General features: G+C 51.2%; 1 protein-coding gene across 31 annotated transcripts in view; it reads left to right on the forward strand.

The window, feature by feature from the left end:
- BANP (BTG3 associated nuclear protein) overlaps positions 1-23,199 on the forward strand; it is a 156,490-nt gene that overhangs the window by 2,268 nt on the left and 131,023 nt on the right. For 9 of the 31 annotated variants that reach the window (XM_078357957.1, XM_078357953.1, XM_008986362.4 and 6 more), the window contains exon 2: positions 22,822-22,960. In XM_078357957.1, coding sequence (XP_078214083.1) covers positions 22,891-22,960 — 70 coding nt within the window. In that variant the 5' untranslated portion in view covers positions 22,822-22,890. Of the gene's footprint in view, positions 1-18,936; positions 21,651-22,821; positions 22,979-23,199 lie in introns of those variants that run through there. The other 22 variants (XM_035282155.3, XM_078357950.1, XM_078357955.1 and 19 more) reach the window with 4 other exon arrangements.

A 23,199-nucleotide genomic window follows, 5' to 3' on the forward strand; every position in this document is an offset into this window, starting at 1 on the left:
TAGTAGTTGTTGCAGGCATGAGCTGCCACACCTGTTGCCCAGGGTGGGCTTTAACGTGCCCTTTAAGCTGATACTTTCTTTTTTTTTGAGATGGAGTTTCGCTCTTGTTACCCAGGCTGGAGCGCAATGGCGTGATCTCGGCTCACTGCAACCTCTGCCTCCTGGGTTCCGGCAATTCTGCCTCAGCCTCCTGAGTAGCTGGGATTACAGGCACGAGCCACCGTGCCCAGCTAAGTTTTTGTATTTTTAGAAGAGACGGGATTTCACCGTGTTGACCAGGATGGTCTCGATCTCTTGACCTCGTGATCCACCCATCTCGGCCTCCCAAAGTGCTGGGATTACAGGCTTGAGCCACCGCCCCTGGCCTAAGCTGATACTTTTTTTACTCAGCCTTGACTTTGTGTTATGATGGGTGACGGATCCCTTCTGTCACATGCCGCCTCCTCCATCTCATGTACCCTGTTTTCAGGGTAGGGTCAGGTCCCCTCCTTCTTCAGCCTCTCAGCTTTTTCTGTAACCTGCACACGAGCCAGCCTGATCATTTCCCTTCTTCTATGGCTGGGTGTGTTCAGGACTCCATGTTCATGTCAGCGTTGTTCATTTCAACGTGAACCCCTGCCAGGTGCTCTTCCTCCCTGTGGAGAACCTTCTCCCTCCCTGAATCCTTTCTGATCGTCTCTGGTGTTCGTGGTGTTTTACTGTGTGCTGAAGTGTGGATTCCTACTCTGGTACTGTGACTCTGGTGGCCGGTCCTTCAGCTCTGGGGAGCTCCCTCGTCGCGTCTGAGACGGTCTTCCTCTCCCGTTCTGCCCTTCTGTCCTAGGAGCGCCTGTTAGTTTGTGATGGACATTCCAGATGGACCCCTGGAGTTGCGTCTTTATCCTTCCTTCTCTACCTTGTTTATTCTAATTTCTGGGAGAGGGCTTTAATGTATCTTCTGATCCCGTCTGAAGTATTTATTCCCACAATCAAATTTTTAATTTCCAAGTGTGTATTTGTCTTGTTCCTTCTTCTTAGTAGCTTATTGTTCTACAGACGCCTCATCTCCGTGACTCTGAGGAAACTGGTGAGGATTCTTTTCAGTTCTCCTTTGTTCTGATTTCTTGTTTCCTCTAATGTCACTTAGAAAAAGTGTTGGCTTCTTGCTTCGTATGGCAAGTTCTCCTCTAATGCTGATAGTTACTGTTGTCTGAGGCAGGAGGAAGCTGGCGGAGAGCCCTGTGCAGTCTCCCCTTGGGTGATTGGGAGCTTGTGATGGCGGGACCTGGAGTGCCAACTTGCAGATATTTTCTCTGGGCTGTTCTGCGTTTTTTTTTTTTTTTTGAGATGGAGTCTTTCTCTGACGCCCAGGCTGGAGTGCAGTGGCACGATCTTGGCTCACTGCAACCTCTGCCCCCCAGGGTTCAATCGATTGTCTTGCCTCAGCCTCCTGAGAATCTGGGATTACAGGCACGCACCACCACACCTGGCTAATTTTTGTATTTTTAGCAGAGATGGGGTTTCCCCATGTTGGTCAGGCTGGTCTCGAACTCCTGACCTGGTGATCCACTTGCCTCAGCCTCCCAAAGTGCTGGGGTGACAGGCTTGAGCCACCACGCCTGGCTGCTGTTCCACTTCTTTACGAGGGCCCTTTTGCTGGCGGGGGAGTTAGCACTTCTGTGTGGGACCCACTTGGCAGGTGTGGGTGTGGCCTGCCCACAGGGCTCTGGGAGCCCCACGCCTGTGCCCCTGCTTTCCCCTTGCTCTGATCCGGTTCTTTGCATGTGTCAGGCATTTGTGAGGCCCTCTCCTGCCTGTGTTCTCTCTTGTGGGTTTATACCACTCTATGAAAGATCATGTGAATGCAGCGAGTGGGGGTCACCCGTGTGGCCAGTCACTCCCCTTGAGCAGGAATCTTGAAGTCTGTTGCATTCCCTCCACCTGCCTGCTTTCCTGTAGCCTTGGTAATTGCCCACGGTCAATGGGATGAGGTGCATTACGCAGCGCCTCTGAATTGCAGTGTGGGTGGGTGGCTCCGGCCCTGTGGCCTTGGGCTGCCAGCACACCTGGGCAAGGCCCGGCAGAGCTGTGTGGTAGCAGAGACCCTGACTTGAGGCTCCTCATGGGGGCAGTGTGCCACCGGCACCGTCTGCCTGGCTGGCTCCAGGGAGGGCCCGCAGTGGAGCAGTGGGGACCGTACTGGGAGCATGCTCCGGGTGCACTGTAGCCGACTGGCACTTGGAAGTTGTGCGTAGCGAGGTGAGTGCCGTCTGCCACAGCCTTGCTAGCAGAGCGGCCCAGCAGCACCGCTTGCGTGTTGGTGAGAAGCAGACTTGAGGCCCCACCCAGATTCTGATGCAGAATCAGGCTCTGTAGCTCGGTCAGCTTTTAGTTTTCAGGTGATTTTAGACTTAACAGAAAAGATGCAAAAGAATATTTCCGTGAGCCTCCCTGTTCTCTTCATCTGCTTCCCCTAACGCTGACGTCTTACCTAACCAGCCATCCATGTCAACACCAGAAAGCTCAGGTCCACACAGCGTTACTGCCTTGATGACAGACCTTCCTCGAACCTCGGTTTCCCACCAGTGTCCTCTGGCTGTTTCCAGATCCCACCCCGGACCCTAACTAACGCTAACCCTGCGTGTGTGTGGCCGCCACACCTCCTCAGTGTCCTTCTGTCTGTAATATTTGCATAGTCCCAAAGTATCTCTCCCAAGATCTTTATACATCACAAAGGGAAAAATACAACAGTAGCCTCTCAGTGGAGAAACCCACAGCTACCGCGTGAAGCAAGCCACCAGCCAGAAGGTGTGACACCAAGGCCCAGTGAGACATGCCACCGCTCTAGTAGCATTGCCAGAAGTGCAGGATCCTTGTGAGAAAATGTTGCACCCAAACTGAGGGGTGCTCACCAGGATACTGGCCAGCGCTTTTCAAAAGTGTCCAGTCGTGAGAAAATTTACACAAACTGAGGGATGCTCCCCAAACCCTGGCCCGTGCTGCTCCGAAGTGTCCGGGCCTTGAAAGATGGGGGACTCAGAATTTGATGCAGTGGGGTGACCAGGTGAAGTGTGCGCCCTGGTGCACGCGGAAGGGCTTCGCCCAGCCGTGACGGAGGTGAGGATGTGGGGGGTTGGGGTGCAGGCGCAGGTGCTGGGCGGTGTACCCTACTGGGCTTTCAGACCCTCAGGCTTGCGAGTGTCAGGGTCTGTGGTTATCTTCATCGAATCTGTACAGATCCCCACGACTTCAGTTACACGATGAAGTGAATTATGTGACATGATGTTGCAAGGCTGACCTTAAAATGTCTGTGTAACTCGTGGTACCAGTTTAGCCACTTAAATCCAGAGAGAACTAACATTTCCTCGTTTTGAAGAAGAGACTTCTGGGGGAACGTAAACTTGAGGGTCTCAGTGAGAAAGCCCCCCCTGTACTGAGGTAGACACGCGTCTGGGTTTTCGCACGGATGGTGGAGGTGAAAACGTGACGTCATGACTTGGTCAGCAGACGTGCCCTGAACCATCCGGAAGTTTGGCGGCTGTGGGAAGGAGTTTCGGGAAGTTGAGGACACCATTGGGTGGAACCACGCTGTTGCCATTTGCTTTGAAAAAACATTTGTTTTGTGTGTGAGCTGCGCCTGGGGCCCCTGAGCCCCTGCAGGAGAGTGGGCTGAGCAATTGGGAGGCGGCCTTCCCAGCCTGCAGAGCCTCGCCCAGCTTTCCGTGTCGGCCCTGTGCAGCCAGTGGGCTCGCCTGGGACTCCCCCGTCTGTTGTACAAGACTCCACTCTGCCTGCTGCTGTGGAGGAGAGGATGGCTCCATCCTCGGGGAGGAGAAAACCCTCCCCCACCCTCTGTCTGGAGCTCCATGCACAGGATGCAGTGCGTCCCAGAAGCCCCTGTCAGGGTGCCATGACTCTCAGAGAGATTAGCACCCCAGGGCCTCTATGGCCGGAGCCTGGGAGTGTTCTTTGGTTAAAATGTGTGGGAAGTGTTAACTCCTGAGCTGCCAGCAGATGGTGCGCTGAGATACTGTGCAGGCACATGAACTTGATTCTTGTTGTGAGTGAACCGTCTGCACCTTTCACGTCCATGAGTAGTCAGGAGCCATCCGATTGGATTAAAGGTTTTGGACCGTCAGCTTCCATGGCAGAGTGGATACCAGGACTCGCTGCTTCCCCGAGGAGTGTCTCTGGGAAAGGGGTCGGTGGAGGTGGAGGATGGCACGGTGCCCCAGGTGGAACCCCAGGTGTCCAGCTTACAGCACGGGAGCTGTGGGAGGAGGAGTCCCGTGGAGGCGGCCAAGAAGGTGGCAGGCTGAGAGCAGGCTGCACTTATACCTGAGGTCAGTGGGCAGGAGGGGCGGGTGTGGGTGTCGGCTGCGGTCCCCTCCGCTCTGCCCGGCTGTGTTCACCTTCTGTCGTTGTTGAGCCTAGATCCTCTGTGGCAGCCTAGCCGGGTGGGCTGGCGTGGAGGCCTGTCAGGAGGCCTGGATGGTTCTGAGCCAAGCCCACAGAGCAGGGCCTGCATGGACACACCTTCAGTAGCAGCCGTTTCCCTTCCGTGTCTCAGAGCACGCAGTCGTGGCCCGGAGGGACTCTCCTTTTCCCTAGAGATGGAAGGTCATCAGATACCTTGAAGGAAAGCTTAATCTTCCCGAAACTAGACGCACGTTTGGATGGAACGAGGAGGGCGAGTTTGGTGTGTGTGCGGTTGGCCTTTCCTCACAGGTGTGAACGGGCTTCCCGTGAATGTGGCAGACCCTTCACCTTACCAGGGCCATGGTCTCTGCTGCTGCCGTGGCACGCTGCAAGCTCGGTGGGCGGTAGGTAGCTCGGAGTACCACGACTGCCAGCCTGCGTTTTGTGCCAGGATGCTTCCCCGAGATTCGGGAAGTTCACACTACGTGTTTGTCGACTGAGTCTGACGGAGAGGCTGGGCGCCCTGTTTACCCGCCATCAGTTGTGGCTGTCAGTGCGCGGACACAGTTTGCAATCATTGGTCTGCTGTCTTGTCATTTTCGGTTATCCCCTTTGTTGTGTGGGTCACATTAGGTGGTGGGCGTCGGTCATTTCTGCCCGGCGCCTTCGTGTTCTTGAATTCTCGAGTCTTTAGAAACTGGCACTGGTCTTACTTCGAGTGCCTTATTTTTCACAATTTGGCTGTGAACCCAAATCAGCTGAGTGGGGCGTGGCCAGCATTAAGAATGCTGGATACAAAGGAGCGCCTTGGGTAAGCAGGAGGTGCCCCGGAGTGGCTGAGGGCAGGCGTCGGCTCCTGAAGCTTTGGTGATTCAGGCGAGGGTATGAGCGGCTTCTTGGAGGCCCCAGTCCAGAGGAGTGGAAACCACTCTTCTGTGATGTGTGTCTACTGGCTGATGGTTACATTTGGGTAACTCTGGATGTAGTGTATAAAGATCATTTTTTAAAGACCATTCACCGGGCCAGGCATGGTGGCTCATGCCTCTAATTGCGGTGCTTTGGAAGGTTGAAGCTGGAGGATCATTTGAGCCCAGGAATTGGAGGCTGCAGGGCTGCAGTGAGCCATGATTGCACCACGGCACTCCAGCCTGGGCAGCAGAGCGAGACCCTGTCTCAGGAAAAAACAAAAAAACCTTCCCCTTAAGCCACTTGTTTAGGGGTTGCTATAGTTTAACATGTAGTCTCTGATCCAAGTTGTTTATAATTTCTGTGGAGGTGAGACTAATAACCTCGTGGTGGAAAACACCCCAGCTAGCTCGGGGGCACAGACTCGCGGCCACGCCTGTTTGCAAAGAGACAGGCCCAGAATGATTGCAGGCTTCGGCGTCTGTCCGTTGCAGAGAGAGAGAATTCTCAAGGGGGCGGGAGTGAGGAGAGCAGAGGCTCCTGGGAGGGGCCTCAGCATGATGTTAACACACCGGGGCCTGGATGGTGGCACCATGCATGCCCACAATGGTGGAGATCTTCGTGGAGTTCACTGATGGATCCCAAAGGCCCAGGATGGGATGGCATGCTTTTCTGCAAAGAGTCAGAAAGAACGTTAAGTGTTTTTGGCTGCGTGGGCGTCACTGAAGCCACTGGACTCTGCCATTGTATTGATAAGCAGGCATCTTATTTGTGGGCACTGATAATCGAGGTGTATGTAGTTTTCTCACGAAGTATATATATATTTATACACATATATGTATTTTTGTTATTTCTCTGTTTAAAAACGTAGAACCCATTCCTGGCTCACAGGCTGCGTAGAGGCGGGTAGAGACCTGGACTGGGCCGTGCGCCCTCGCGTGCCACCCCCTGACCCAGAGTGTGTTTGCCTCGGGAAGGAATAAGACAAGGTTGTGTAGTGAGGCAGTGGCTGGACGGGGAGAGGCCTGGGCTGTGCACAGAGGAGCGGAGGCGTGAGCCTGTCCTCAAGGGAGGCGGTTCACCAAGCTGTCTGTGGAGGAGGCCCACGGAGGAGCAGTGCTGCTCGGCCGCAGGAGGGCTTGGTGGGCATGGGCTTCCTGCTGCAGCCCGTGTGGTTTTGGGAGGGACACATGGAGTGCCGGGGGACGAAGGGGATGGCCAGGTCAGAGTGTGTGTGGCAGGGGGTGATGCTGCCCTTCAGAGTGATGGTCGCCAGGGGACTCGGTAAGAGGCCAGGTCCTGGGTGAGGGGGTGTGTAAAGTGAAAGCAGGGTGATGACAGTGGGGCTGCAGGGAGGCGGGCTGGTGGGAGGTGGGCTGGTGGGAGGCGGACTCCTGGTGGTTCTTGGGGAGAAGGGTAACAGGGAAGTGAGGTGGGTTCAGCTGTGGAAGTGCTGGGATGGCTGTTCCAAGTGACCATGATCTAGACGGGTTGAAACCCTGGACTGAAGAAAGTGCCAGTGAGAGGCCAAGGCAGGAGGTGGAGACCTGTGGGTGACAGGTGTTCCCTGCACCTCCTACCCCTGCCCCTGGGAGATGGTCCCCAGGGGCACCTTCACTGGGGGCCGGCCCTCATACACACCCCTGCCTACCTTCTGGGGGCTTCTGGAGCAGAGAAGGGGCCTCGAGACCACGAGGAAGGCCATAGGAAGGGGAGATGCAAAACGGTGGCCGAACGCAGGTGCCGAAGCAGCCAGGAGATGGTGCCGGGGCTTTCGTCTGGCACCTGGGGTGAGTTCCCGTCTGGCCGTGGCTTGGAACTACACGGTTTGCTTGGGGTCCAGCAGCAAGTGGGAAGAGAGCGCGTTGGAGGATGCGCTTGGGCGAGGGTTTGGAACGTGCCGGAAGAGTTTGCCAGGCAAGGATTTGGTTGTAGCAGGTGGGTCACATGGTGTATTGGGAGGGTTTTGTTGTTTTTACCCTAAAGATATACTTATTTGCGAAGTTTTTGTTTTGGGGCAGTTTGAGATGTATACACACGTGGCAGCGATAGTACACGGAGGGCCCCGGGCCTGGTGTGCAGTTTCTCCGCTGTTGACGACACTCACAGCCGCAGTTCACGGCACATGTTTGACGTGCCCTGGCCGACTCAGCAGCGTGAGCTGTTTCACGGAACCAGCGACTCTGCCTGATAAAACGGAAAGTCCAAGGAAGGCGCTTTGGTTGCATTTCCAGGTTGGGTGACGAGGGAGTATCTGAGCTGCTGGTTGAACTAGCTGCCTTGTTCATGTAACACTATGAAAGAATAATTGACTAATTATTGACATATCTTACTAAGTGAATGAAGTTAGCCTGTCACTTCAAAAAGTCAGCTAACAGTGTTTGTTGCCAGCGATGAAATTTGAGCAGTCAAGTGAAGTTGGAATTTTGGAAAGCCCATCTGCCACCGTGAGCCTGAGAGCTGCCCGTAGAGCAGGCGCCACTGCTAATGTTGATGGACCGTGTGCTTTTGACGTTACCGAGGGAACAGCATTTGGGCGGCCGCACACCCGGTGAGCCGATGTTTTCCCGCTGCTCGATGCCGGATCATGCCTGGTGAAAGATCCATGTAAGGTACGGGTCAAGCCAATGGACTTTAAAGCCATCAAGTACAAAAAGCTCACGGATGTGCTTCAGATTCCGCATCGCAAACAGCCTCTAAGGAAGAACAAAGTTGGATTTTGGTGTCCTGTTAAAGAAGAATCTCCACAGTTGCCTGTAGAGGCTGTTCAAATACTTTTCCCTTGTCTGGGTCCATCTCCTTGTGAGGTTTCATTACCGTTCATTTTTTATGCTTTTTGTAGAGGCAGGGTTTCGCCATGTGGTCCAGGCTGGACTCCAGCTCCTAGACTCACACAGTCTGCGCTCCCGGGCCTCCCAGAGTGCTGGGATTACAGGCGTGAGCCACCGGGCCCGTCGAGGCTGTGTTTTTGTCATAGGCGTTGGCAGCAGACCGCAAGTGGAAGCAGATAGGAAACTCGAGTTGCTTTCAGTTAAGCCGGGCACTGGAAAGTCAGACGGAAAACAGCGTCCCTCCTCTCACCAAGGTGTTGCTGTCGTTCTTTGGAAGCTGTAGTTATTTTTCATAAAACATGTTTTGTATGTACAATGATGTGAATGTTTGTCCCCTTTGAAACTCGTGTTGAAAATTAATCCCCAGTGTCACAGTATTAAGAGGTGATTGGATCACGAGGGCTCAGCCCTCAGCAATGTGTTAGTGCATTCACAGATCGATGGCTTCTCCTGGGGGGAGGTTACTGAGAGCGGGTCCCTTAGAAAAGCCAGTTTGGCTGTCTCTCCTATCCCCACTGGCAGGAAGGCCCTCCCCAGACGGGCCCCTGGACCTTGGACTTCCCAGCCTCCTGAACTGTAAGAAATACGTTTCTTTATGTAATGAATTACCAGTCTCAGATCTCAGTTATAGCAACACAAAATGGACTAAGACAGCGTTAATATGTAATATGCTGATTTGTATTATTTTTAAATAAATGAAACTTTTTGTTCTGATTGGAAATGTGGTAAATGTTGGTGGGTGAAATCTACACAAGTGCAAGCCCCTCAGGACCCTCGGTAACCTTCGGATGGTGAAGAGGGCCCTGAGGCCGGAACGTTGGAACTACTGCCTGAGGGCCTACACCCTTCTTGAAATGTCCCTGGGAATGATGGGTGATGATGTGCCAGGTGACGTGATGTATGCTCATTTGCTCGGGGTTGGAATCTGACACTCACTTACATATTTGAATGTTTCCCCCTTTCCCTGCAAATACACATTCGTGGGCTGTGTTAGAGAAAAAGCAGTGTTAGGCTGGGCGCGGTGGCTCCTGCCTGTAATCTTAGGGAGGCCAAGGCAGGTGGATCATGAGGTCAGGAGTTCGAGACCAGCCCGGCCAAGATGGTGAAACCTCGTCTCTACTAAAAATACGAAAATTAGCTGGGCATGGTGGTGCATGCCTGTAATCCCAGCTCCTTGGGAGGCTGAGGCAGGAGAATCCCTTGAACCTGGGAGGTGGAGGTTGTAGTGAGCCCAGATTGCACCTGGACGGCAGAGCTAGACTGTCTCAAAAAGAAAAAGCGGTGTTGCCTGAATGTCCCCGAGCCTAGGTGGAAGCCCTCGGGAGGAGCGTACTTGCTTCTGGTTCCCACTGTGTCTCATGTCTGATCTGCCGTTGATAGTCTTCCTTCCCATTGTTTCCCACTCCTTTCACCTCCACCTCAGACTGACCTGGAGGAAGAAAAGAGAGCTGTGAACCTCCCCCCCCAGTTTAATACAAATTGACTTCTTTGTGTTGGTGGATTCTGCCTTTCTCATTATTTTGTTGTTTCTAGGCTTCCATCCCCAAAGGATTTCACTCAGTGGAGTGATTGATTTCTTGGCAGTGTGCCTGTTTCTGGAGATTCAGCTTTTTACCGTTTACTACCTAGTCTCTTCTTGAAATGGAAGTTCCTGTGCTAATTTTTATGGCGTTGTGGACCTGCGATTTCCAACTCAGGTGGCCTGGGAGTCTCCACATGGAAGCCATCGAGGAGAAGGGCAGTAGCGCCAGCTGGGGATGGGCTGGGAGCTTGGTGGCTGTGGTCCTTCCTTGTCACCTGACTGTCCCAAGCGTCTTTGGACGATCGCATGCATGTGACTTGTGCTTAGGACTGTGTCCTGCTGGTGCTTACAGTTCACTCAGTTCCTGAGTGCAGCGCAGGCCAGGCCCTTTGCTGACTTTGTGCCACCAGGAATGTACTCGATTCATATTTTTGTCATCTGTAGAGTGAGGTGGGCCCTTCAAGATGTGGGAGGAATGGCTATGGCTGTGGAATGCATCCTTTTAGGCCCTCTGCGTGGCCTGATGGCCGGTGGGTACTGTGATTCACGCCATGTCAGATGCCCGCCCCGGGACGTGATGCTTCTGGGCTGTACTGTTCCTCTTCCTGTGGAAATAACCACGTCCAAGTCAGATGCAGCATTACGGCTTTTCCTAAGGGTTGGCAGAAGAAACAGCTCGTTGAAGAATGTCTCCCTAAAAACACTGATGGGAAAATCCATTCTGTCGTAACACCCCTGGTGAAACGCGTGTGCTGCGGCTTCCGTAGCGGCGGCGATCAGACCCGGTGTTGCGGGAAGCCCGAGTGCTGAGCCAGGGAGTCTTGCTACTTTTCCCTTGTGATGAGCACTGATAACCTATAGCGTTTTGTTTTTTAATTTCTGTTACAGCTAAGTTTTATGCCCAGTTAGAGTGGGTTTCCTTTTAATGGCTTTTTTTTCTCTTTTAATGGGTTTGTGCTTTTGTTTTATGGGTGTCCAAAAATTTTTGGAGTAGTAACAGCAAAATGAAAGTGGCTTTGCAGTTGTCTGTTTCACATGATGCCTTTGCTGACAGCTGATGGGCCGTGTCATTCACACTGATTCCACATTCATCAACTCAGTGTTAGATTTGTGACTTAATCAGAGCACAGTCCTTATTGAAATCAGGACGTAGGCACAACACACTTTGGAGATCTTAATCCATGGTTTTCAGATATGATTTCTGACGTTCATCATTGTGCTTCGGGGAGTGACGTCAGTGGTGGGTTCTCACTGGATTCATCACGGGCTTATTCACGGGGCGTGTTGCGGGCCAGGAACTGTGCCCGGCCGTGAGCACCATAGTGCTGATTCCTGCCCTTGTGGAGCTCACCTTCTAGCAGGAGACACTAAGCAAGAGAACGCTTTAAGATGTGTGGTAGCTGAGACAGTAGAGCAGGAAAGAGTGTCGTGTGGCTCAGTGCCGAGGTGTTCAGGAGGTGTGCAGGGGTGGCCAGCCCCGAGGCAGTGCCCTGAGCTGGGTGTGTCCCTGGGGAGCTCAAGGAGGCCCGAATGGAGAGGCGAGTGAGTGGGCAGCTAGGAGAGCCCAAGGGGCTGCGGAGGTCTCATGAGACGGGGAACCCTGGGAGGGCATGGAGCAGATGAAGAGCATGGCCTGGCAAGTGTTTTTATGTGACCCCTTGAGTGCCCTTGATTGGGATTACAGCAGAGGTGCAGGTGACAGACTGCCACATGTGAGCCACGTCTGAGGGGCTGGCCTGGGTCCAGGCTGGGAGTGCTGGGCTGGGGAGATGAGGCCAGGTCGGGGCGAGGGAGGATGGAGGTTTTGGCTGGAGCGGGAGAAGCAGGTTGGTTTGGGGCAGGTGCCAGGGACTCAGTTTGGACATATTAGAATCGAGATGACCCCCTCGGGTGGAGATGTATCTACAGCCACAGGCCGATGAGCCGCCAGGTTAGTGCCGACTGAGCAAAGGTCCTAGGGCCTTGCCCAGGGCATCATCAAGTCAGGAAGTGAATGTGGGACAAGCAGAGAGACAGAGGAGCAGGGGCCAGGCAGGGATGACAGCCTGGGGGGAGCTGGAATCAGCTCGGTCAGGCATTGTGGTGGGGAGAGTGTGGGCAGCGTCTGGGCTGGAGCTGAGTGACAACCCAGTGGGTGGGATCTGGAGGTGACGTGAGCACAGAAAATGATCACAAGTACAGGCGGGGTTTCTGAGGAATTTTACCTGAAAGGGAACAGAGAAATGGGGCTGGGGCTGGAGGGGCAGGTGGGAAGGCGGCGGCAGCATGGGGGAATGGTGTGCGAGGGTGACGCCGAGGGCTGTGGTGGAGTGCTGACTACACGCTCCGCCCCTGGCCTGAGGAGGCAGGACTGGGCATTCTTGGGAAAGGAGAGGGAGGAGAGCAGGATCATCCACTGAGCCTGAGGAGCGTAGGCCCAGGAGCAGGGGAGAGTTCACAGGGCAGGGCCAGGTGGGGTGGGCACTTGGCATCAGGTGCACCTGAGGTTGATTAGAAGTAGATTCTCTCCATCCCTGCCCCACGTGTGGGTCCCCATGTCTTGGTGGCTGAGAGGTGGATTTAAGGCAGGGTAAAAGATGGTTCTGTAAAGTTTATCAAGATTTGATGTAGTTGGCCTCACCCGCAGGCTCATTACTTTGTTTTAGAAGCAGTTTCATGGTAATAAATGAATAATGCTTGCATATGGAAAGCCAGCAGTCCAGGAGGGCGGAGTGGACTGGAGAGGGGGGGCATGGTTGGAGCGTCCCTTCGCCGGGTAGCCTGAGGTTTGCCATTTGTCATCCCTAACCGTCTTGCACGCATTTGCACACACGGACACCGTGTTTAGGGGACAGAATTGGGGTCACCGTCCCTACCGCTGTGCAGCTTTCCACTTGTATTCCTTTCTGTCACTGTCGTAAGCTGGAGCTCTTTCCGTTTGGTTCACAGAGTTAGATCAGGCTCATCCGTAGGAATGAGTGTCGTGTCCGACAGTCTGGATGTGTGTGGATTCCTCAGCACTTCCGTTGTGTGGAACATTGAGGGTGTTACTCTGGGCTGTCCCCTCTGTTTTTCCATGTGCTCCCTGAGCCCTGCACCTCGGGGGACTCGGTAGGGTTGTGAATAGTTGCTGCAGTGAGAGACCTGCTCGAGCGTTAGTCTCAGTCCAGCTGTTTTATTACATTGCTCTGGACTAGCCCCAGGACTTCTGAGAAATGGCAAATTTAACTTGCCAAAATAGCAACCGCAGGCGTTGCTCTCCTCCAGTTTTCTTGGGCTTGTTGCCTCCTTTTTTTCTATTGAAATCTTTACTGTTAGCAGAATTTTAAATGACTCTTGATCCTGGCAACAGAGGCGTTTGGAGTAAACAGCTCCAGTAGTGTGTGGTGTCCTCACTTGGAAGAGTTAGGGTTCAGGATTTTATGGTGAGGTCAGAGTATTTTCTTAAGCCACTTGCAGAGCTTCTAGAAACTGGGAAAAAGCTTGAACTGGGCATTTAAACCTATTTCCTCTGGCTCCTTAAGAGAGGCAGGAATTTCACCTGGACTCTTCGGACCCAGAGCCGTGTATGGAAGGGCTCAGGGCATGTCCTTTGGTTTAGTCGGGCCACACGTGGTGGGCTCCAGAATACCCTGTTTTGAACCAGGTGGGTGGTTGGGTTATTTTCCTTTGCGTTGAGGAAGTTCGAGGCTGGCAGCCTGGGCCTGTATGGCAGCTCCCGAGATGGGAGGGGCCTGGGTTCCTTCCTCCCAGGGCTTTGCTCCACCTTGCCAGCTCCTCCCACGCCTGCAATTGTGGGGACCAGGTGCACGGAAGAAAGGACAAGGCCACAGGTCAGCGCCCCTGAGGGAGGTTTCCCCAGGGGCTGCCATGTGCCACTTCCAGGCTTGTGTCACAGCCTGCTGTGGGACAGGCTGGAAGGGGAGTCTGTATCTGGCAGATACAGAGAAGGGGCGTCTCTAGTGTCAGGGGCTTTTCCATGAGCACTGGGGAGAGCAGGTGCTGGCACCAGCAGCCAGCAGTCTCTGGGATTAGGGGAGCCTCAGAAACTTTGCAAAGTTTTGTCTTGTCTTACTTTTTCCTGGAAAAGGTTCTTTTTTTTCTTTTTGTATTTTTAGTAGAGATGAGGTTTCCCCATATTGGCCAGGTTGGTCTCCAACTCCTGACCTCAGGTGATCTGCCCACTTTGGCCTCCCAAAGTGCTGGGATTATAGTCACAAGCAACACTGTGCCTGGCCGGAAAAGGTTCTGTAGTTTTTTTGCTTTTTTTTTTTAAGGTTCTGAAAGGAATCTGCGACTGCAAAATGTTTTAAATGCACCAGTGCCAAGGTTTGTTGGGTGGTTTTTAACTGAGGACTACTGGTTTCATTAAGAAGTTTAGTTGACCGGGCACGGTGGCTTACAGCTGTAATCCCAGCACTTTGGTAGGCCAAGGCGGGCGGATTACGAGTTCAAGACCTGAAGTCAGAAGTTCGAGACCAGTCTGACCAACATGAAGAAACCCCATCTCTACTAAATATACAACATTAGCTGGGCGTGCTGGTGTATGCCTGTAATCCCAGCTACTCCGGAGGCTGAGACAGGAGAATCGCTTGAACTGGGGAGGTGGAGGTTGTGGTGAGCCGAGATGGTGCCATTGCACTCCAGCCTGGGCAACAAGAGTGAAACTCCATCTCAAAAAAAAAAAAAAAAAAAAAAAATTGGTTTATCCCTTTAAAAATATTTGCTTCTGGTTCTTTTTTTTTTTTCTTCTCCTCCTCCTCCTCTCGCTTCTGGTCCTTAACTTGGAAAAAAGAAGGCTGCATTGATGACATGTAGCTTTGATCTTCAAGCTGAGTACCAGCAACTCTGTGCTGAAAGGTCCTCCTAGAGGACGCAGGGTTAGCGTGGCCACATCACTTTGTTCATGCTGGTTGTGCCTGACAGGGCCCCTCAGTCAAGGCCATGTGGCTTCTGCTTCCTTGGAGTAGCTGTGAAGGCTGAGCAAGAGTCCAGTCGTGACCCCAGCGTCAGGGTGTGAAGGACACTAGCGCCCAGCATCGAAGTTGGGGTGGATACTCCCCCCACAGTTTAGATCTGCGGATCTTCTTGTCTGGTCATTTTTAAAAAGTATACTTACTATTTTTGAAAAGGTGACAAATGCAGATGATAAAAATGGAAATATTATTAAAGGATGAAAAGTAAAAAGTGATTTCCTTTTCACCCATGCCTCAGGGATCGTGTCGGTCTTTTATATCTTAACCTGGAAATATTCTGTGCATATTTCACATATTTCTTAAAAATGAAACGTGTCATCCGCCCCGCCCCGCCCTGTTGATAGGCCCAGTTTGGGAACTGCTTCTCAGGGGTTCTTGTTGGCTCCTGACGCCTCATGTTATTCCATCCGTAGCTGCGCAGTGCTGACGTCCGTTCCTTTGCTGCTAAAAACAGTGCCTTAAGTCGTTTTGTGATGGGTTTTGTGTGGTGTGAATGTATGTCCCGGCTGAGTGCTGAGTGGTGCATGGCCAGCTTAAGGGCTCTGACCCTTAGCATTCTGAATGCTGTTGCTCTTCAAAGAGGTTGTACTCATTTACTCCCGCCCAAAAGCGCAGCAACCATGTTTTCTGATACATTCTAAGTAAGTGTATCTTACTTTGTGATTTCGGCAATCTGATTGGTGAAAAATAGTGTCTTGTTTAAATTTGTTTTAAAAATTACACAAGACGGCCAGGCGAGGTGGCTCAGGCCTGTAATCTCAGCACTTTGGGAGGCCGAGGCAGGTGGATCATGAAGTCAGGAGTTTGAGACCAGCCTGGCTGACATGGCAAAACCTTGTTTCTACTAAAAATACAAAAATTAGCTGGGCGTGGTGGTGCGCGCCTGTAATCCCAGCTACTCAGGAGGCTGAGGCAGGAGAATCGCTTGAACTTGGGAGATGGAGGTTGCAGTGAGCCGAGATTGTACCACTGCACTCCAGCCTGGGCGACAGAGTGAGACTCCATCTCAAAAAAATAAAATAGATACGTAAATAAGAGATTGAATATCTTCTCATAATTTCTTTTTCCGTGAATTCATTTTCATTTGCTTCTGCCCATTTTTATTAGGTTGATTGGTCTTCTGTTGCTGTGAAAAGAATAATTTAGCTTTTTGGCTTATGTATAGCAACTATCTTTTCCCCAATTAGTTTGAATTTCGCCTTAAAAGACCCTTTTAATTAAATATAAAACTGTCATAGAAAATCCCGTAAAATAAACTAGGCCTTAATTACTTAGACACCGTTGTAACAACCCCAATCAGGCGTCAGTCGCCCGGCTCCATACGCCTCCCCGCAGCATGGTCCCTGTGGGCCCCTTGGCTCCAGCTGTTATCCTCACTTCTAGGATAAATCACTCACCTGTTAGGGTTTCACTACCCAAACGTGTCTTCCTTGACGCTGTGGTTGAGTTTTGTCTGTTTTTTGTTACTGTTTTAAAATCTCCTTTAGTTATGCATTCCCCAGAGGTCTCCTGGCACCTCCATGCAATTGATTGATTGATTGATTGAATGAATAGATCATTTGTCTGTGAAGTTTCATAGTCTTTTTTCTTTTCGAGACTTAGTATCGCTCTGTCCCCCAGGCTGGAGTGCAGCAATGCGATCTCTGCTCACTGCAACCTCCACCTCTCGGGTTCAAGCGATTCTCCTCTCTCAGCCTCTCTGGTAGCTGGGATTACAGGTGTGCACCACCACACCTGGCTAATTTTTGTATTTTTAGTAGACAGGGTTTTACCATGTTGGGCAGGCTGGTCTCAAACTCCTGACCTCTGGTGATTGACCTCAAGTGATCCACTCACCTCCTCCTCCCAAAGCGCTGGGATTACAAATATGAGCCACCATGCCCGGCCGAGTTTCCTAGTCTTGATTTTGATTCTGCTGTTTGCATTTCTAAGGTGTAGTTTAGCATGTTCTTCTGGCCTCTGTATTTCCTATAACTTAGGAGATGTTAGGGTTCCAGAAACTTAATTAGATTAAGGTAGGGCAGCCTCCCAGATAGATGGTATTTCCTTCTTCATTAATGAGGCAGGTGGTGTATGTTTTTGTTTTACTAGAGTCTTAATTCATCAGGGATTGCCAAATGATGACTGTTCTGTGGCTGTAATACTTTTAGACGGAGAAACATTCGATTGCTTATGATTTGGTTTTTCAGTGGTATGATTTGTATAAGAAGGCAGAAGAAATGCTTGTTTTTTCTTTTTGTTATTATTAAAATTAGGGCAGGGCGCAGTGGCTCACGCCTGTAATCCCAGCACTGTGGGAGGCCAAGGCGGATGGATCATGAGGTCAAGAGATCGAGACCATCCTGGTCAACATGGTGAAACCCCGTCTCTACTAAAAATACAAAAAATTAGCTGGGCACGGTGGCGCGTGCCTGTAATCCCAGGTACTCAGGAGGCTGAGGCAGAATAATTGCCTGAACCCAGGAGGCGAAGGTTGCGGTGAGCCGAGATCGCACCATTGCACTCCAGCCTGGGTAACGAGCGAAACTCTGTCTCAAAAAAAAAAAAAAAATTAAAGGCCACTGGGTGCGGTGGCTCACTCCTGTAATTCCAGCACTTTGGGAGGCTGAGGCAGGCGGATCACGAGGTCAGGAGTTCGAGAGCAGCCTGACCAACATGGTGAAGCCCTGTCTCTACTAAAAATATACAAAAATTAGCCAGGTGTGGTGGCGCATGCCTGTAATCCGAGCTACTCAGGAGGCTGAGGCAGGAGAATCGCTTGCACCCGGGAGATGGAAGTCGCAGTGAACTGAGATCACATCATTGCACTCCAGACCTGGCAACAAGAGCGAAATTCTGTCTCAAAAAAAAAAAAAAAAAATTAAAGGCTTGGTAATACGAAATCATGAATTTAAAAGTATTTCCCTTTCAACCTAGTGAAGTTGTTACCCTTGCTGTTGGTCAGCTTTTTTCCATCTTTGGCCGGAAGCCTCTTCACCCTGGTCCCGGGTCCTTTGGGTAGAACCCTGCCTTTGATGGCGTCCTTCTGTCTGGTCTGACAGGGTGTTCTGGCTCATCTTGCTTCTTTTCTCAGATCTGGAATGAGCCGTTTTTCCAGGAAGCCTTGGTTTCTTCTGGTGAGAAATGGTATTTGAAAGCCGTAGTCTGGGCTCTAGGGATGCATTGCTGCTGTGCAGATCACTGTTTCCCCGCCTCCGTGGTGGTCAGCGCCGGAGGGGTGTTTATAAATACACATGCGCACATGCACACACATGCACACACAGACAAGCACACACATGCACACACGCACACACACGCACACACAGACACGCACACACATGCACACACACATGCACACACACATAGACATGCACACACACATGCGCATACACATGCACACACACACAGACACACACACACAAATGCACACACACAGCCACACACATACACATGCACACACGCACACGTGCAGACACACATGCACACACAACACATGCACGCATGCACACACGCACACAGACACACACATGCACACACACGCACAGACACACGCATGCGCACATACACAGATGCGTTCATATTTTCCCCCTCCCCCTTCCCCTCCCCCTTCCCCTTCCCCTTCCCCTTCCTTTCTTTTTCTTTCTTTCTTTCTTTTCTTTCTTTCTTTCTTTCTTGTCTTTTTCCCTCCCTCCCTCCCTCCCTCCCTCCCTCCCTTCCTTCCTTCCCTCTCTCTCTGTCTCTCTCTCTCTCTCTCTTTCTTTTCTTGATGGACTTGCTCTTGTTGCATAGGCTGGAGTGCAATGGTGCGATCTTGGCTCACCGAAACCTCTACCTCCCAGGTTCAAGTGATCCTCTGCCTCAGCCTCCTGAGTAGCTGGGATTATAGGCATGTGGCACCACTCCTGACTGATTTTTTATTTTTGGTAGAGATGAGGTTTCTCTATGTTGGTCAGGCTCATCTCGAGCTTCTGGCCTATGATGATCTGCCTGCCGTGGCCTCCCCAAGTGCTGGGATTACAGGCGTGAGCTACCACACCCAGCTGAGGTTATATTTTCAGTTCAGATCTGTGACTTCAAGGTGTTCGCTTGACGTCTTTATCTGGTTTTCCTTGTTAACAAGGACATGAGGGATGACAGAATTGCACACGAGGCAAGGCGTTCTCAGAAGGAACTCTACTGGCCGGGCGCGGTGGCTCACGCCTGTAATCCCAGCACTTCGGGAGGCCAAGGCGGGTGGATCACTTGAGGTCAGGAATTTGAGACCAGCCTGGCCAACACAGTGAAACCCTGTCTCTGCTAAAATACAAAATTAGCTGGCCATGCTGATGGGCACCTGTAATCACAGCTCCTCGGGAGACTGAGGCCGGAGAGTTGCTTGAACCCGGGAGGTGGAGGTTGCCGTGAGCCGAGATCATCGCCACTGCCCTGCAGCCTGGGCGACAGAGCGAGAAGCCGTCTTAAAGGGAAACAAAACAGAACATGCAGAAAACCGGCACTGCTCCCCGCGGCCGCTGACGAACATCGTAACATTGTTGTTTGCGTGTTCTGGAAATGGTTGGAAGGAACTCTCCCGCTCCCACTCCTTACGGCCACTGAGCATTGTAGCGTGTCTTTTTGTTTTTGAAAGTTCTGACATTTGTTTTTCACATGTACTCACAGTTCCTCCCGGTTTCACGCACTGACATCGTGTCTGTGCTCAGCGCGTGGCCTTGTGTGCTCCTCCTCCTCTCCTCCGGGGTCTCAGCCTTGCGTGCAGATAGAGCACTGCTCACCAGCCGCTCTTCCCGATGCGGTTTGGTTTTCTGAAGCGTGTTTGTTGCCCGTGCTTTCAGGAGGGGATTTTGGGAATACTGTTGTTCTCTGAGGACTGGATGTTGAAGAAACTCTACTGCCTTTATACTTGAAAGTAATTTTGTTTGGATATAAAATTCTTGGCTCACATTTCTTTCCTTGTGTATCTTAAATATGTTTATCTCTTTTTTTTTCTCTTGCAGTTTGATAATCTAATTTTCTTTCCATTATAAGTCACCTAGTCTTTTTTAAAAATTAAAAAGAAAATTCTAAGTATATGTATGTATGTATGTATGTTATTTTAGAGATGGGGTTTCACCATGTTGGGTCACGCTGGTCTTGAGCTCCTGACCTCATGATCCTCCCGCCTCGGCCTCCCAACTGCTGGGATTAGAGGTGTGAGCCACTGTGCCCTGCCGAGTCACCTAGCCTCATGCTTGGGTGGCTAAAGGAATTTTTGTAGGTAATGTTTTTACTGGGCTGTGTTTTGGTGCTGGTTGTTCTGTTTTTCCCCCTAGGTTGTCGTGTAACCCTTTAATGAGTCGTTTCAAGCACCCTCCCTCCTGCTTTCTGGAGAGTTTTTTTGAATTACAGTTTTTATTATTCCATTTCATTGCTTCGGTTTTCGTCTTTTTTCGAGACAGGGTCTCTCTCTGTTGCCCAGGGTGGAGTGTAGCGGTGCGATCAGAGCTCACTGCAACCTTGAACTCCCAGTCTGCAATGGTTTTCCTGCCTCAGCCTCCTGAGTAGCAGGGACTACAGGTCTGTGCCACTGAGCCAGTTAATTTTTAAAATATTTTGTAGAGACAGGGTCTTGGTACGTTGCCGAAGCTGATCTTGAGCGACTGACCTCAAGTGATCCTCCTGCCTCAGCCTCCCGAGGTATTGGGATTGCTGGTGTGAGCCGCTGTGCCTGACCAGTTTTCATCTTTCATGGGACTATTATACATATGTTGGGTCTTCTTTTCTTGTCCTACGTGCTACTTTTTCTTGAGGTTTTTTTCATCTCTTTCTTTTCTTCAAATTTTTCTCACTTTGTTTTTCTAGAGGCACTACTGTGTTGATTTGTTCTAAGTTTCTTCTAGTTTAGTCTTAATTCTGAAGTTATTTTTTCTTTTGTTTCTGGTATATTCTCAGTTCTAGCACCTTGTTTCTAAGTTTTTCTAATGCTAGTTTATGGTTAATGGTATGTTGTGTGTTTAACATATTTCAGTTTGTTTTGAAATATTGGGATATAGTTGTTTTGTTAGTTTTCATCTTTTTGGGGATTGTATGTTTCTAGAATGCTTTCATTGTCTGCTGTGACGAAGCTAGTTTGCTTCTTACTCTTTTTAAAAGTGTTAGTTTTGTGTGATGTTTGGCCTTAGTACTTTCTGTGGCTCATATGTCTATGATTTTGGCTTTTCTGAGTGTTCAGCGGGGAGGCTTGGTTGAGATCATTCCTCTAATGTCAGTGTTCGGGGCTCTTCCCTGTGTTGTTTGGAGGAAGTCTGGAACGGGCAGCAGCTTATTTTCTGAGCACTCTGGGCTCTCTTGTCCCCTCCCACCTTTAATTAGCTTTCATGCTCCTTTGTCTCCAGTTTCCATGCCCCACACATTCTGTGTTCAATTCCAGGCCATTTCTTTTTAATGTATTTGGCCTAAATGGGAGCTTTGGACAATGCGTTTTGAGAGGTTTTGGGGTACAGAGCACTCTGGCCTCTGGGTTAGCCCTGTAGGCCCCTGTGTGGGTCTCCTGGTGGGTCCGGCAGCTGCTGCTATGGCCCGGCTCCTGCTTCCCTCTGCCTCCTCCGTCCTATGCCCGCGTGCCCTGCTAAGCTTGTGGCTTCCAGTGTCCCCATCTGCTCGTGTTTGGGGTTCTTGAGGACTGTCCCGTCGCCTCTTTCTGTTGTCAGTGTTGGCCTGGATTTTGGCTTTGCTGTCGTTGGAGCTCTGCGTGTCTGTATTGGAGAATTTGGGGAGATGAAACGTCTCATTCCATCTTTCCTGAGTGGGACTTTTTAGAGGTTCAGCACTGGTCCCTCTGAGGTTGTGTTTCCCTGTCCAGTTTTGTCATCAGCTCTGTTTCTCGTTTTCTCAGTTCATCTCATCTTGCATAAAGTTACAAGGTGCCTTTGCTGTTTTACTGATTGTACCTGTGATCACACATTTATGAAAAATATTGCCTTTACTCTATGCAAATAGGGTTTAGGACGATGTGTGGCTCCTTCTTCCACAAGTTGTTATCTCCAAGAAATTCCATAGCTGCTGCCGCTTCAGCCGTGAAATGTAAGTCTAGACAAGGGAGAGGAGGAACTGCGGTGTTTGTAGGATTTTGGGACGTGTGAGGCCTGGCCATTTAATTTGATTCCTGTTGGGGCTTATCCATTAGCAGAAGTTGTGAGTAGACTCAGAGTTGAAACCATGTGACCTGAAAATCCCACTTTTCCTTCTGCTGTGGGGGTTGCGATTACGGACAGCAAACGGACCCTTCCTGGTGAAAGGAGCTGTGCTGTACAGAGCTGGGCGCAGGGATTCTGCCCTCAAGAAGTGTGTAGTGTGTTCAGGACAGACGGTTTATTTCATACCGTTTATGTATCCGTGATTAAAGTGTAGTGTGATAAAAGGTATTATGGCCACATTCACTCCTGATTTCTAGGACGTGCTGTTTTGCAGGACTGTGTTTGGACCTGTGTGTTCACAGACCATAGTTTGAGGGATGCTGCCTCATTTTTGTTTTGGAAAGTGAGTTCTCTTGAGGCCTAATCGGAGTGTCGCAGGAGCTGGAGGAAAGCCCCTGACTGTGTTTCAGACACCGTGCGGGGCTCGGGGACGGCCCTGCCCTGGCAGCACAGTTGTGGACAGGACAGATGGTAACCCCTTGGTCATGGTGGGGGGATGCCGCTCGGGTTCAGGACTGAGGCTGAGAGCAGAAAGAAAGCAGAACAGAGGTTCTGGCCTGTGGGGGCAGCAGAAACGGAGTCTAGATGGAAGTCTGCAGCTGGGAGAGATTGGGGAGGAGGATGGCGTATCACCATGGAGACCAGCGTGTGATGCTGCTTTCTGGGGTGGGGTGAGTGTAGCAGGGCTGAGGCCCCACGGACAGGAAGCAGGACACTTACCGTAGGCAGTCAGGTCCCATGGAGACTTGAGCTCAGGGAGGACGTGTGCCAGCCAGTGTTGGGAAGGCGACTTTGGAAGGGCATGAGGAACGCACTGGGAACACAGGCCCTGGGCGGCTCGTCCAGTGGTTAAGGAAAGAGGCAGCGGGTGACGTTTTCAATGATTTGTTAATTTTCAAAGAAACTGACCTTTTGGTAGTTTGAGGCAAGAAGAACCCTGCATGTAAAAATCTGCAGCCATTTACGGCCTCTTGGGTACACCTGCGCGACTCGTGGTTTTCATCATTCCACACGTCGTGGTGGTTGATGTCCTCTCCTCCTCTGCTTCTGTTCCGTAGGTGACCAGAAGCCAGCCCCGCTGTGAGTTGAACTCTTGCGTGTTGACCGGCCCCTCTCCTGCTCTCTGGATGATGTCTGAACACGACCTGGCGGATGTGGTTCAGATTGCAGTGGAAGACCTGAGCCCTGACCACCCAGGTACAGAGCTGTGGGACAGTAGGTGAAATATTATTCTCTTTATTCTTGCTCCATTTTTTCTTTTAATTAAGCAGAAAACAAAGTAATGCATGCTGTGTATGAAAAGTTGGAACCCTAGAGATGAGAACGCTGCCAGCCCCTCCCTTCCCTCGCCTCTGCAGCCTCAGCCCCTGTCCCTTCTGGAGGGGGCCCTGCAGCACTTTGTCTCAAGGGCCACCCCTGCTCCCGCTCCTCGGGGG

Source organism: Callithrix jacchus, chromosome 20, assembly GCF_049354715.1.
Source record: "Callithrix jacchus isolate 240 chromosome 20, calJac240_pri, whole genome shotgun sequence".
NCBI classification, from domain to species: domain Eukaryota; kingdom Metazoa; phylum Chordata; class Mammalia; order Primates; family Cebidae; genus Callithrix; species Callithrix jacchus.